Here is a 15,429-nt window from a genome sequence, read left to right on the forward strand (position 1 = left end):
TCAGCTTCCATTGACCCAAGCATTTCCTAATATGACTTTTCAGGCGACACCAGGACTATGGCAACTCCTCTCATCAGTCCCTTGCTACTAAACGCTATTAACATGGAGGCTTCCTGACGCCTTACCTGCCATACACCCAAACCCTCCTAGAGGTAGAGCTTCTGTGACAATCAGCAGTCCTGATCTTAGTGACAGGCACAGTTCTGTGGGGTTATGCAAGAACAGGAACATTGCAAGGCGCTCGGACAGCTGGTGCCGCAGAGCAGTAACCCCAGCAATACAAAACGTGCTTTAATGAAGGTCCACGTGGGCCTCAGAGACGCACTTCCTGGCCCCGCCCCCCGTGTCAAGCCTGCGCTCCAGGTGCTTAATCACTGTCCTGATCCTCCTCTCATTGGTTTTCTACAGTGGTTGCCACGTGTGACACTGCAGACGCGGAAAGAGCGAGGCCTAGTGGAAAGTCAGCGAGGATCCACGGTCCCCATTGGCCAGGGGTCCCAAGCACGCCGGGCGGGGCCCTCCTCTGTGTTCACAAGCCTCTCGCCGCCAACCCGCAGGACCTGCCAGGAAGACTTCTCTTACAAAGAAGCAACGGAAGGCAAGAATCTATGGGCCCCTCAGAGGTCAATGCTGGTGGGAAACAAGATTATCTATGGAAAATGACCGGTGCAGATCACGTGCCTATGAATAATAAAGAGAACGGAGCTGACTGATTTAATAAAAAATTAGAAAGAACTCATTACGTTCCCCATTTAAAATTTCTGTTTTAGGGGGCAACCTTACCACTTTCACAGGAGAGGCAGACGGGTGGTACAACCCCTCGGATCCCAGAATACTGGACCTGATTGTGCTCTGCTTCGAAAGGTGTCGGGCTTTGTGGGCTCTGAACCACCAGGAACACGGGCGCATAAGGACAAGGAGGAAAAGGCACCTGAGCGGCCCTTCTGGCTGCCAGGAGCCGCTGTGCTGAGGCCCACGCGCTTCTGTGCCAGAAAGGCCTCCACTTACAGCCTGGCCGTTGTCCTTTCTCAAAAATTCACTGTAGTGGGAGTGTACTGCTCCTAGCCCTCCGTGGTATAGCCACCGCTAATTAGAAGGGCGGTGGTTGACACCGAGGCAGAGTAGTGAACGCAGAGGAAAATGACAGGTGAGAAACTAACATTAAGGGAAAAAATGGAAGAGTGAAATACAAACTAAAATTGTTCCAGTTGGGCCCTGGCGGGATAGCTCAGTTGGTTAGAGCAGGGGCTGGCAAACCGAGGCTCTCGAGCCACATGCGGCTCTTTGGCCCCTTGAGTGAGGCTCTTCCACAAACTACCATGTGGGGGCGCGCAGGTACTCCTGGGGGTGTGGGTTGGTCAGGCGAGGGAGAGGGACACTGCAGGGTACGCGGGGGGGGGGGGGGGGGGGGGGAGGCGCACACGCGATTCATGTACCAATTGAGTGAGCATGTCCCCCCCCCCCCCTTTCCAAGGTAATCACAGCCTCAGCTTTCACACTCTTCATTTCTCAGGTGGAGAAAACAAGGCCCAGAGAGGGTGGGAACCACAGAATACTTCTGCTTGCAGTGCTCCGCGAGCCACACCCAGCTCTTTGGCCCCTTGAGTGTGGCTCTACCATAAAATACCACGTGCGGGCGCACAGGTAGCGCGGGGTGGGGGTGGGGGTGGTGGTGTTGGTGGGTCAGGCGACACAAGGAAGACTGGTGGCAGGATACGCAGCACGGAAGAGGCGCGCGCAATTCATGCAGGAGTTGAGAGAGCGTGTGGCTCGCCAGCCGCGCTTTGCCAACCACTGGGTTCGAGCATCATCCCAAAGCTCGGAGGTTGCTGGTTCAATCCCTGGTCAAGGCACATACAGGAGCAGCTCGGTTTCTGTCTCTATTTCTCTCTCCTCCCCTTCTTCTCTCACTGAGATCAGTCAACAAAAATTTTAAAAAAATACAAATTAAAAAAATAAAATTACTCCAGTTGGGGCAAGGTAAGCTGCTTCACATTTTCAATAGCCTGCTCATCCATCCATCCATCCATCCACCCATCTACATGAAAAACCTGTTGTATTGGACAAGCTCTTGGCTTCAGACCACAGAATATATTCTAGGTTGTTTCAGCAGGAGGGGAGTCAGCCAACAAGTAGCTCACAAAATATCTAGTAAAACCAGAGGGAAAGGTTCATGCTATGCAGCCAGGAACAACAGCAGCCAGAATAAAAACGAAACAAAACACCCAGACCGCCAGTAGAAATCTCACGGCTTCTGCTCCCGACAGTTGGCCCCTAGGATGCGATGGTCCCTCAGACCCGACACTGGAATCCCTCCCACGTGCCTCCAGTGCTGTGCTTTGCGGAAGGGGCCGGTCTCCAGGTGCATGGAAGCTGCCCCGCCTTGCTCATGTCCGTCCCGAGCAGGTGGGCCCACTTGCCCGAGACTGAGCCATACCCCACACACCAGGTGCAAAGGCAGTGTTGGTCCTTCTAACCTCTGTAAACAGTACAGCGACAAGGCCACCCAGCACGAGGGAGTTAAGTGGGTGTGAGCAGAGCGGCCCACAGCATCCTTGCGGTCTGACCTGGCCTTCTCATCCTGCAGACCCTCCCTCCGTCCTGTCTGCTCCCCGGGACCTGACTTCTTCGTGGGCAGGGGTAACGTGTAAGTGTTCTATTTCATGACTCCATTCCACTCGTTTTTGAAGAGAAAGTAGCCGGCACTCTTTACTTTCAGAATTCATGCTACTGTGAAAGGACGCTAATAAGGGAAAAGAAGGGCTTACAAGTGGAAATGAATAGTATAATAAAGCATAATCACTTGAGTCCCTCTGCAAGAAAACCAGAGTAAAGACTATTATTTCACATAATGGTTACTGTTAAACAGCAACACCAAATCTTAGGATAATGACAGCCCCCCAAACACTTTGCTGTTAGGCAGGTTTGTTCATTCTCTTATCCCATCTTCCACAGTCACCCAAGGTCTAGTTTCTCCACTCACATTACAACATATTCTTAATATAAACAACAAAGGAAAAAGGAAGTATCTTAATATTAAAAACAAAACAGATTTGAACTTCCTTTAAACGATTTAAACTCTAACACTAGTGTAAATGACTATCCCAGTTCCAGTAAATACATTTCAGAATACCTGTGTGTGTGTCTTACACATGCGATTAATTATGGGAGAGAACTATGAGGCGTTAGGGGAAGGGCAAGAATTCTCAAGGGAGCTGAAATTTCCACCAGTGTAATTTCATTTATGACTCATTTACATTGAAAATAATTTTGTTTTGTATTATAAGTTATTCATAAAGCACCCCACTCCACACCCCACACCCCCTCATCTAAGACTCCCAAACCCTGGAAGATGCCAGGTCCTGACTATGGTTCCAGTTACTCTGATTCCAAGCACAGCAAATTGTGGTGTTAGCGCCCCCTGGTGGTGGTGCATGAACTTAACATATGTAAACTATCATAAAGGTTGAAAGGGGTCCATCTAGTTAAAACCTCTCCCTTTCCAAATGGGGAAATGAAGGCTCAGAGAGGGTAAGGCTGCAGCTGCCCAAGGCTCCTGGTGGGTGGGAAGTGGCTGAGCTGAGAACAGAAGCCAGCCCTCTGGCCTCTTGCTGATTTAAACTCCATACCCCTGGTACACAGCCGAGATGGGAAACCCCTCCTCCACCCCAAGTTCCAGCCTTTCAGAATCTCCTAAGACACATTATCAGTACAACTTTAACAGCAACGGGTGAAGCTCTGGACTGGCCTCCCAGAATTGGGTTGCTGTAAACACAAGAAAACATGTGAAGAGCACAGATGCAAGTCCACTTCAGCCCCCTGGAATCAGGCAGGCAGGGCCACGGAATCAGGCAGGCAGGACACCTCCAGGTCCACCTGTCCCAGGCGCTTCAGCCACTTGGCCAGACGTGGGAACCATGGTCAAAGGGCACAAGGGGAGATCTGTTCTTCCTCAGTGTTCCTGAGTCACAATCAAGATGAGTATGGGTACAGACTAGGCATGGCTGTCCCTACCCTGTCGGGCTCCAGCCTTCTCATCTAGCTGCAGGGGGGTTTCCTCAGGTCTACTCTGCTGCAGCGTGCTGAGAAAGCCTAGTACCAATGCCCGATGCCACCTGCAGCAGCCAGCAGGCCCCAGCGGTTCCACAGGCAGCACTGGCCTGGTGAGTTCACCGCAATCCCCGAGTGCACCTTCCAGGGAGGTGCTGTCAGCCAAGCTCTCAGAGGATGTCTGGTCAGCGGCTTACCCTGGGAAACCCACACAGCCAGCCCACCAGACCTCCAAGTGCTCGTCCATGGAGGCGCTGAGGCTCGGTCAACACAGAATCGGAGCAAGGGCAGGCAGCTGGACAGTCCCCACCACTGGTGGCAGTAAGTTCAATAAGTGGAAACTTCCATCCTCAACCATGGGATGGTGCCATGGGCTGTCCCAGGCAGGGGCCCCTTCCACCCCCAAATCCACACACTGTGTCTCCATGTGGCTTCCAAGGCTTCCCATTACTGCGGAGTCAGATCTGGCCTTGGAAACATCTGTCTCATAAAGGTGACCTTGCAGCTCTTATTTTCAACAGGATCCATTAAAGCAGCACCCACCTGTTCCTGTCGACCTGACCTGCCCCCTCCAGTCGCCCCCCAGCTCGGTGTCCAGCCAGGCTAGCTTCCACCCTGGGTTCCGGCAGTGCCGGCCAACTTCCCTCTGCTCTCACTCCCCAGGGTCTCCGGCCATACGGCCCCCTCTGCCTGGACCGGGCTGCTCCTCACCCGGCCTCGCTAACCCCTACCGGTCAGGTAATGTCCCTTCCTACGGGAGCCCCAAGTCCCAGCCCCCCGCACGCATCTCCTGAGTGCTCAGCCCAGCTGTCACCCGGAACAACCGTGTGGACAGCTGATCGTGTACCGCCTCTGTTCCTCCTTTGCGTGGAAGCTCCTTGAAGGGAGGGACCATGTCACTCTCTCCACCCTCACGTCCCCAGCGCCCGGCACGCTGCCTGGCCCCGTGGCAGGGCCCGGCCATTGCTTGCTGACTGCGCGTGGCCTGCAGTGGAAAGTTTATGACAGTGGCCCCCGACTGGCCCGCAGTCGGAACACCAGGGGTCTCAGTTCTCCTGCCCTCACTGGCCGTAGCACCCTGTGCAGTTCATCTGGCTGATTCTTAGCTCCCTTATCTCTAAAATAAAGATAAAAATAGGATCGACACAGTTTCATTTTTTGAGAACTAAACGAGATAAAGCGAGGAGAGTGCTCGGTTCACTGCCAGACAGACAGACATAGACTCGCACGTGAGTGTCGCCGCCCCGAGCATGCACGCACTCCTTCCAGACTCACGGGCACCTGTTACTTCCTGTCCCGGGTGCGCCTGTGTCTTGCATAACTCGATGTGTTTATTTATTTTGAGTAGTTACAACTATTGTTAGTTTTTTCTACAGATAAACATGTGCATTATGGACAAAGGAGTACGGAGCATTATTTACAAATAGCAGAGGGGAAACAACCTAAGTGTCTACAAATAAGGATCTGGGTTTTAAAAAGTATGATTTGTCCATACAATAATGACTTAAAACACTTTTCTAAATGAAAGAAGATTTATATGTACTGGCATGAAGACGTCTCTACTATGTTGTGAAGTAGGAAAAACACCAATGGAGAACAACATATAATCTGCGGCCATCTGCTTTTGAAAAGTGTGTGCACAGGTGCATATGCTCGCCGATCACACGCATACACTTGTGTGTGCACAGACCACCTCTGGAAGGACACACGGAGCACTGGTCATATGATTGTCACAAGAGGGGAGAATTAGTGAGACTCAGGAATGGGAGGGAGAATTACTTTTTGCTATATGTACAAAGATACATAATTTTTTTATTTCCAACTTGGCTATTATGATGCAAATCAGCTTTATTTTTCAAACATATAAACAAAATGTATATAGTCCTCCTTCCTTAATGTAAGCATTCCGTCACTATTTTCTGGTGCCTAATTCTGGAGCTTCGTGGGAGAGAAGTCACCATGTCACAATCAAGGGAGGTGGGACATGGTGGCACAAACCCCCCCCCCCATGGGCCTTTCGGAGTAAGAGAGGTGGCTCAGCAGGAGGGACGTTGCTAGAAAGGGAAGGAGGACAGGCAGAGGCCAAGGGACCCGCTGGGGCCGCGGGAGGGCGGGGGCGGGGGCAGGGCAGGGCTGGGCACAGCAGCCTCCTCTGCCAGCTAAGACTTCCCATCTCATTCTGAAAGTGATGGGCAGTCACTAAGGGTCACTGAGCAGAGCAGTGACGGGACGAGAGTGCATTTCAGAAGGGCCACCCGCAGGCCACAGAGAAGAGCAGCCAATGCAGCCACGAAGGGGCGGCCAGGAGAAAACCCAGCGAGAATCCTGGCAGCCCAGGTGGGCCCGAAGGGAAGGCCTGACCCAGGACCTTCAGATGTGACAACCAAGAAGCCCCGTGAGGTAGGCCAGGGACACCCGGAGGCGTGGACAGAGGGGAAATGGGAGAGGAGGGGAACACCGAGAGCAGGCCAGTGGCTCCCTGTTGGGGTTGACCAGTGAAATGTTTAGAAATCAAACCAAACAAAAACTAAGAGCCAAATCAGGTGGCCAACTTTTCATTTTGCAAAGTAAGGGTGATGTGCTTAAATTACATACCATGTTTGAACACCATCATTTCACAAAAGAAGGGGCGCTTTCCCTTAAAGGCTCCAACGCCCTAAAGGGGTCTCATAGGATGCCATCTGGGTCCTGCTTCAATAGTGGAAATGAAGGTCATTGAGCTAAAGCCTGCCAGACTTACATGCCTCTGCTGTGAGGAAACAGGGACACTGGAAGGTGGGCTTCCACCTCGCTCCTCTAAGGGAGGGTTCAGTCTCTTCCAGCCCTGCTCCAGCCACCTATGACCTAACCTTGCCCAGAAAGCTGGGGTTTGCCACTGAAGGCTGAAGGGGCCCATCTACGACACTGTGGACGAGCCTAGGGTATTTCTTCCAAGAAGCAGGTAAACTGATCTCATTTGCACAAGGCCACTTAACTATGTCTTGCCTGAAGAGTCAGGTTTTTTATTCTTCCCTTGAAGATCTCTGTTGTGGATGTTGAAAGTCCTATTTTCTGCTGCTTTGTTTAATATATAGTGTTTCCTTTATTCCTCCTACCTCAATGCCCCACTCATATTTCAGGCTGGGACCTACTCCTAATTTAGAGCTCTCTTTCCCCCTTTTGCCAACTTCTATTATGAATCTACCTTTGCCACCCAGCTTATTGTATCCCAAGGTTCTCTTTACCAAGCCACAGTCACAGAGCTCCAGGGAAAAGCACCCTGGTCTCATCTCTCCAGGCAGAGGAGAACAGAAGCTCTATCTCCACACATGCTGCAGATGGCTTTTCCAGTCTACCTGAATCATTACCAGCTAGAAGCAGCGGTCATTGGGACTTGGACGTGAGCTGCAAAGTATAGAATTATGACAACAATTCCAGTGCCATGCGGACTTTTCCTGGAGGTGGACTTGTCCTGTACTCCTGCTCCTAGTGACAGTTCCTAACAGACGGAACTGGGGTTGGGTTGCATTTTTCAGGGATTTGGCATGGTGTTGGGGCCAATTTGGACTCGGTGAACATGTTAAGGACACTACTCTTTTATGGATTCTTGCTGTATTGGCCAAGACTTTGCTTAAAGGCTTTAATCACTGTAAAAAAAAAAAATAGAAGACTGGATAAAGAAGATGTGGCACATATACACCATGGTATACTATTCAACCATAAGAAATGATGACATCGGATCACTTACAACAAAATGGTGGGATCTTGATAACATTATACTAAGTGATATAGGTAAATCAGAAAAAAACAAGAACTGCAGGATTCCATACATTGGTGGGACATAGAAACGAGACTCAGAGACATGGACAAGAGTGTGGTGGTTACGGGGGGCAGGGGGAGGGAAGGAGGGAGAGGTGGAGGGGGTGGGGGAGGGGCACAAAGAAAACTAGATAGAGGGTGACAGAAGACAATCTGACTTTGGGTGATGGGTATGCAACAGAATTGAATGACAGGATAACCTGGACATGTTTTCTTTGAATATATGTATCCTGATTTGTTGATGTCACCCTATTAAAATTAATAAAAATTGCCTGACCAGGCAGTGGCGCAGTGGATAGAGCATCGGCCTGGGATGCAGAGGACCCAGGTTTGAGACCCCGAGGTTGCCAGCTTGAGCACGAACTCATCTGGTTTAAGCAAAAACTCACCAGCTTAGACCCAAGGTCGCTGGCTTGAGCAAGGGATTACTCGGTCTGCTGAAGGCCCGTGGTCAAGGCACATATGAGAAAGCAATCAATGAACAACTAAGATGTCGCAACGAAAAACTGATGATTGATGCTTCTCATCTCTCTCCGTTCCTGTCTGTCTGTCCCTATCTATCTGTCTATCTGACTCTCTCTCTGTCCCTGTAAAAAAAAAAAAAGAAAAAGAAAATAAAGTCGGTGGCTTGGTGAATAGCACTGCACCGATACTAACTGCAGTTTTTATAAACGGCCCAGGCTATGTAGGAGGGTGGCCCTGGGGAAGCCGGTGGAAGGGCACATGCAAACCCTGTATTATTTCTGCAACATTTTGATAAAGTAAAAAATTATTTATAAAGAAAAAGTATAAAACAACAACAACAACAAAACAGAAGAGGAAGAAGGCAAGTGAAAGAGTCATGTCCAAAGGCTAGACCTGGGAGCCAGGTGGTGGAGCGCCGGCCGCGAACAGGAGAACTCCTCCGTCCCCAAGACCGGAGGGGAGGGTTGCACAGGGACACACATAACCTGCTAACAAGTTTGTTCCCAGGAGTTTGAATTGGAAGTTTTTTTAGTAGTAGTAGTTGTGGTAAATTCTTTTTGTTTTTAATGTTTACTTTATTGATTTTAGAAGGACAGAAATGGAGAGAGAGAGAGAGACAGAAACATCGATCCATTCCTGTCCGTGCCCTGACTGAGGATCGAACTGACAACCTCTGTGCTTCGAGGCGATGCTCTAACTCACCGAGCTATCTGGCCAGGGCCAGTAGTAGTAAATTCAATGACAGGATAAAAGAGGTCAAAGAAACTAGTTTATACAGGGGGGAAACCAAGGTAATCAGAACACGGGTAAAATGTAGACTGAGAACAGAAGTGAATGGTTACTATTACCTGGAAAGAAAAAAGCAGTAGCTTTGGACCACATCCTGCCCCGGTTCTGTTCTGCACTGACCGTGAGGGCTCAAACCAGCTAAGTGATTTTGAGAACGTAAAAGGCCAGACAGCGAGAGGGAGAGTAAAGGCGGGTGTGAGCAAAGCCCGACAGAGGACAGGTGCTCAAGTAGGGAATCAATTCCCCATTTCTCTTCAGGGCACTGCTTCTATCTTTTATTTACTTAAAATTCCCATTTAAGGTATGGATAATTGGCTTCTTATCAGCAATAAGGACAAAATCTTAACTTTAATACCTTTCTAGTGGCGAATACACATATAACATGATTGCTCATAATACTTGTTTCCAGCCCTCCTTTTTTGGTGTGGGGATGCAGAAGGGAAGTTGATTTAAATCGCGGAAGGGGCTGGAATGAGGCACCTTCCTGGATCAGGAGAGGCATCCAAGTCCTGACACTGGGTGGAGTCAGCACCGAAATGTGCTTTCTGCTCTTGTGTCATTCTGCTGAGGAGTCACGTGGCCAGCTTGGGGCGTGGAAAAAGACAGGACACTATGAGGAAGTCCCCCAAACCCACCTGGGTTGGGAGAGAAGTATTCTGCACAGGGCTCTCACTTGAAGGAAAGAAAATGGATAAGGGACAGTCACTCCTTGTCTTATTCTCTTGTGCTGCCAGGCTGCTGCCTGAGCTGGTGCCTTGACTTGGAATGCCCCTTGATCTGGAATGCCTCTAGTCTGCCAGACCACCTGGTGAACTCTTATGTGCTCCTCAAAACCCTAGATGCAGTAACCCGCCTCTGTGAAGCCAGGCAAAGGAAATCACCTTGCACTACCTTTGTACCTTGTACACACATCCCTTGTTGAACTGATCCCACTATGCTGTAATAATTTGCATCTGTCTTGATCTCTCCTTTTAAACTGTAAGTTTCTTTTTTTTTTTTTTTTGTATTTTTCTGAAGTTGGAAACGGGGAGGCAGTCAGACAGACTCCCACATGCAACCGACCGGGATCCACCCGGCATGCCCACCAGGGGGCAATGCTCTGCCCATCTGAGGGTTGCTCTGTTGCAACCAGAGCCATTCTAGCACCTGAGGCAGAGGCCACAGAGCCATCCTCAGCGCCCGGGCCAACTTTGCTCCAATGTAGCCTTGGCTGCGGGAGGGGAAGAGAGAGACAGAGAGGAAGGAGAGGGGGAGGGGTGGAGAAGCAGATGGGTGCCTCTCCTGTGTGCCCTGGCCGGGAATCGAACCTGGGACTCCTGCATGCCAGGCCGACGCTCTACCACTGAGCCAACTGGCCAGGGCCTGTAAGTTTCTTGATATATTATTTCTGCCATCTTTTTATCTCTGCTCCCTCTGTCCTGGTGCCTGTCATAAAGTACGTATTCAACACACGCTTGCTGAAATAAATGCAAATAATAAATCACTGCTATATTTTAAAAAAAAAGAAAAAGGAAACAAATAACTTTGAGAAAGCACAGAAAAGTCTCTATGGACACAAAACATTTGACTGTTATTACCTTGGCAAATCTGCGTGATGTTTGAGAAAGCCTGGCAATATCTTCCAGATCCAGATAAGAAATGATAGTCAGGAGCAAATTGTCTGAGAGCCGCTCAAGGAAGTCAAATTTACCTTCGCACAAACTGAGGACATACTCTAATATTCTTGCACCAAATATTAAGGCAATTTGAACTGTAATTCAAAGAAACCAACAAACCATCGTGATTATCAGGCACAGTCACGTAAAAACTTGATCATTATCAGTAAGACACAGCTTTGGGGCACCTTGCCCCTGCCCCCAGGAATGACGCTACGCTGAGTCATCCCTACATCACGAGCTGCCTCTGGGCCCGGTGGCAGGCGTTCATGAGGCAACTGTCTCCAACTGCCCTCCCTGCCCTGAGATCAGAACCTTTTAGGGACGCTCAGTGTTTAACATAGGGCTGAATCAGGGCCCCCCGACCTGGTCAGCCCCGAATTCCAGTCCCAGCGGCGAGCTTCCCCAGTCTCAGTGGCAGGTGCATGGCCCCTCTCACAGCCTCCCAGATGGGGGCTCCAGATGCTGGCGCCCGGACGCTGGGCCCGGGGGCTTTTCTGCCACCCTCTCCTCCCAGATGTGTCTGAAACACGGATCTCTTCATTTTATTGAATTCTTCTCTTTTTCTTTCCCTTTCCCTTCTTTTTATCTTTATCTTTAGATAATAGGGAGGGGGGACGGCAAAGAGAAAAATAGAGGAATAGTTCATGAAAATTGTGTTAACTTTGGCTAATATTTTTCATACCTTTTCTGTCATTTTCAAATTAGGAAACAGTTTACAAAGAATCAAGCAATATAATCATCTACTACCTCAAGTGTTCAATATAAAGGGAAACGAGGGGATTTTTTTGTTTTGTTTTGTTTTGACCCGGGTTCCCTGAATAACCAAGAAGTGGCTAACAAACAGGAAAACATGTTTGGAAAGATACATAGTCAGGCTTTAACAGCGGTGAATCTGGATGGTGACTCTTATTACTTTTTGCTTATCTGTATTTTCTAATCTTTCTACTGACAAGAAAAAAAAATTCCAAGACTTCCTAAATTAAGTCATAGCAGGCCAGAGGGTGGTAGGAAAAGACAAGAGAGGTTAATCAGTTAACAATTGCAGGGCAAAACCAACAAAAGACTGCTTACATTCCTGAGAGGATGCCGAAACTTTGAACGAACCCCCAGGTGGCGATGTCAGAGATCACCCAGAGAGAAGAGCGGCCACTCAGTGCCCAGCGCCGTGCTCACGCGTGAACCTTCCGACTGCTGCCCACAGCCAATCCGGAGACGCCAACACCTCTTCCTCCGGACTTGGGGCCCCTCCCAGGACTTGCCCGCTTCACTTTCTCCCACCCCTGATCTACAGCCCATGGGCTGAAATTCTTGCAAAACAGCTTACATCTTTCTTCCCCAAACTTCATGTAGAAAAGGGCCTGTCGACTCTGGATGGCGGACTGGTACCATCTCCATTGAGCTGGGGGGTTGGACTGCTGGTCCCAGGACCTGGTCCTTTTTCTCGTTGGAATAAGGCTCAGTAAACCCTTTCCTTTAGAAAAGCTTTCAGCCACGAAGGTTTTGGTTTACCACTATAATAAAGCCATAGACCAGTGCGATTTTTTAAAATCTAGGAAGGAAAGGAGGGAGGAAGCAAGGGGGATGGGAAGGATAAGGGAGGCAAAAATATCTGGATAACTTCCAAAATAGTGGCTCTGTAGTCAGACATGGGTTCACAGCCGAACAAAGCAGAAAACTCAGTGTAAGGTGGCTTAACAAATAAGATTTTTCTTTTTTTCCTCATCTATCTAGATTCTAAAGGTAGACTGTAAAGACTGGTACAGAAGCCCCGCAATGTCATTCATGTCCCAGGGTCCCGTCACCTTCGGTTTCACATTCTAGGATGTGGCTCTCATCCTCAGTCTCTCTGAGATGGTTCCTGTTCCCAAGGCATCAACCACAGTCCTGCAGGTAAAAGGGGCAGGGCTAGGGACAAAAGCGGCACGGAAGCTGAGTCTCCCTGTTGCAGGCACCCCCTGGGCAGCTCTGTGAAAGAACTCCAGCTCACATCTTACTGGGCAAAACTGGGTCACACAGCCACGTCTGCAAGGCAAGGGCTAAGTGCATTCTCTGTCTTAAGGGGAAAAAAACGGAATAAAGAAAACAAAGAGCCTGACCAGGCAGTGGCGCAGTGGATAGAGCGTCGGACTGGGATGCGGAGGAACCAGGTTAGAGACCCCGAGGTCTCTGGATTGAGTGCGGGCTCACCAGCTTGAGCATGGGGTTGCCAGCTTGAACGTGGGATCATAGACATGACCCCACGGTCACTGGCTTGAGTTGAAGGTCACAGGCTTGAAGCCCAAGGTCACCGGCTTGAGCAAGCGGTCACTTGCTCTGCTGGAGCCTCTCTCGCCCCCCCATCCAAGGCAGCGATCAGTGAACAACTAAGATGCTGCAATAAAGAGTTGATGCTGCTCATCTCTCTCCCTTCCTGTCTACCTGTCTGTCTCTCTTGCTCTCTCTCTCTTGCGTGCGCTACAAAAAAAAAAAGATTTAATCTAAATGAGACTAAAGATACAATTTATCAAAACTTAACATAGATATAGCAACACTTAAAATATATTTAGGGAGGAAATGGCTGAAAACAATGATTAAGCTTCCTTCTCAGGAAACTAGGAAGAGAACAACAAATCAGATATAAAGAAAGTAGGAGGAAGGCCCTGGCCAGGTAGCTCAGTTGGTTCAAGTGTCGTCCTGATACATCAAGGTTGCAGGTTCAATCCCTGGTCAGGGCACATACAAGAATCAATCAATAAATGTATAAATAAGTGGAACAACAAACTATGTTTCTCAATCCCTATAATCAATAACTTTTAAAAAATTAAAAGAAAAGAAATTAGTAGGAAGGAAATAATAATAAAGGTAAGTACAGAAATTAATAATAAATAAAAATGGAGAAAATCTGTAGAGCTAAAAGTCAATTTGTTTAAAAAATAAACAATAAACTCCAACAAGATTCATCAAGAAAAATAAGGGAGAAAGCACAAATTACCATGATCAAGGGATGAGAGAGAAAACATTACTACAGATAATTCAGACATGGAGAGGAGAGGCTATTCTGAGCAACTCCACCAACATACTTGATAATTTGGATAAAATGAAGTAAATGTGACTAACGTTAATTAGTCACTTTGGTTAGTGGTGTTGGGTATCTGTAATACTACTTTCTGGGGGGTTTTCTTGTTTTGTTTTTGTAGGTATAACGTATTTCTAAATTTAAAAACTTTGAAAGGTAAAGGTATAAAACACAAGGTATAATAAAACTTTTTTTTTTTCTTTTTTTCTTTTCTGAAGCTGGAAACGGGGAGAGATAGTCAGACAGACTGCCGCATGCGCCCGACCAGGATCCACCTGGCACGCCCACTAGGGACGACGCTCTGCCCACCAGGGGGCGATGCTTGCGGGGCTTCTGTTGCGACCAGAGCCACTCCAGCGCCTGGGGCAGAGGCCAAGGAGCCATCCCCAGCGCCCGGGCCATCTTTGCTCCAATGGAGCCTTGGCTGCGGGAGGGGAAGAAAGAGAGAGGAAGGAGGGGGTGGGGATGGGGAAGCAAATGGGCGCTTCTCCTATGTGCCCTGGCCGGGAATCGAACCCAGGTCCCCCGCACGCCAGGCCGACGCTCTATCGCTGAGCCAACCGGCCAGGGCCAATAAAACTCTTTTGTGTTTCTTGACTGGTGGTGGTGTATTGGATAGAGCATCGACCTGGGACACTGAGGCCGCACATTCAAAACCCCGAGGTCACAGGGTTAAGCATGGGATCATCGACATGACCCCATGGTCGCTTGGCTTGAGCCCAAAGCCTCACTGGCTTGATCCCAAAGGTCGCTGGCTTGAGCAAGGGGTCACTGGCTTGGCTGGAGGCCCCAGTCAAGGCACATATGAGAAAGCAATCAATGAACAACTAAGTGCCACAACTATGAGTTCATGCTTATCTCTCTCCCTTTCTCTCTCTCTTTCTCTAAGAAAAAAAAAAAAGATTATTTTGTGTTAACATATTTCGTATATGCAGAGACCATTTCTGGGAGGATATACAAGAAACTGGCTCGCATGCTGCCTTGTAGTGCTTCTGCCCAAACACTGTCCCATCCCACCCTCCACCCACAGAACCACCCCCAGGTCTGCAGAAACTCTAGATGTCCAAGTTGAAGGCAGGGAGCAGCAGATCAGAAGAGTGTCAGAGGTGGAGGCTAGGCTAGAGAAAATGAAGCCCCGTGTTCAGGGTTGAGAGACAAGCCTGATGAAAGCACCTAGAGGAAACAGATTATGGATCCATACATGGGGTTGGCCCAGGCTGGGAAGAAGGTGAGGACTGTTCTTCCCCACCCTCTGCTTCCTGTTGCACCCACAGAATCTAGGACTCGGGCCTGTATTTCAGGATGTTAGTGTTCATTAGTATTATCAATTTTCTATGATAATTCCCACTTCAAACATTCACTCCCATTTTCCCCATAATCACCTAAATATCCAAGGGAATTTCAGAACTTTGGCATTGAAACTGTATCTCCCACATTTTCATTCACATGAAAGGCCAGAAATAAAAAACCTTTCTCATTGGGTTCAGAAAGTATGGTATGTTATCATTTGGTTTTGTCACAGGGATTTTTGTGGATTGCCCTGAATACTTAACTACCACTTAGAACTCATTTGAAGCTGTAAGCAACCAACTTTAAAATGAACATAAGTTGCCT

General features: G+C 48.8%; 2 protein-coding genes and 1 long non-coding RNA gene across 6 annotated transcripts in view; 2 read left to right on the forward strand and 1 right to left on the reverse strand.

Moving 5' to 3' along the window:
• Positions 1-728, forward strand: part of SLC16A14 (solute carrier family 16 member 14) — a 45,996-nt gene extending 45,268 nt beyond the window's left edge. For all 3 annotated transcript variants that reach the window (XM_066279949.1, XM_066279946.1, XM_066279947.1), the window contains one exon: positions 409-728. In XM_066279949.1, the coding sequence (XP_066136046.1) occupies positions 409-713 (305 nt within the window). In that variant the 3' untranslated portion in view covers positions 714-728. The remainder of the gene's footprint in view (positions 1-408) is intronic.
• The window catches only part of FBXO36 (F-box protein 36), a 77,580-nt gene that overhangs the window by 3,315 nt on the left and 58,836 nt on the right, over positions 1-15,429 (reverse strand). Inside the window, exon 3 of one of the 2 annotated variants that reach the window (XM_066279952.1) lies at positions 10,680-10,852. The exons of the other annotated variant lie outside the window; for it this stretch is intronic. Within the exon in view, the coding sequence (XP_066136049.1) occupies positions 10,680-10,852 (173 nt within the window). The remainder of the gene's footprint in view (positions 1-10,679; positions 10,853-15,429) is intronic. 2 annotated transcript variants of the gene reach the window in all.
• LOC136306308 (uncharacterized) lies at positions 12,061-14,149 on the forward strand. Its single transcript, XR_010725629.1, has 3 exons — positions 12,061-12,142; positions 12,492-12,650; positions 14,034-14,149. It is a non-coding gene; the product is annotated as an uncharacterized lncRNA (long non-coding RNA).

This window comes from Saccopteryx bilineata, chromosome 5 (genome assembly GCF_036850765.1).
Source record: "Saccopteryx bilineata isolate mSacBil1 chromosome 5, mSacBil1_pri_phased_curated, whole genome shotgun sequence".
Lineage (NCBI taxonomy): Eukaryota > Metazoa > Chordata > Mammalia > Chiroptera > Emballonuridae > Saccopteryx > Saccopteryx bilineata.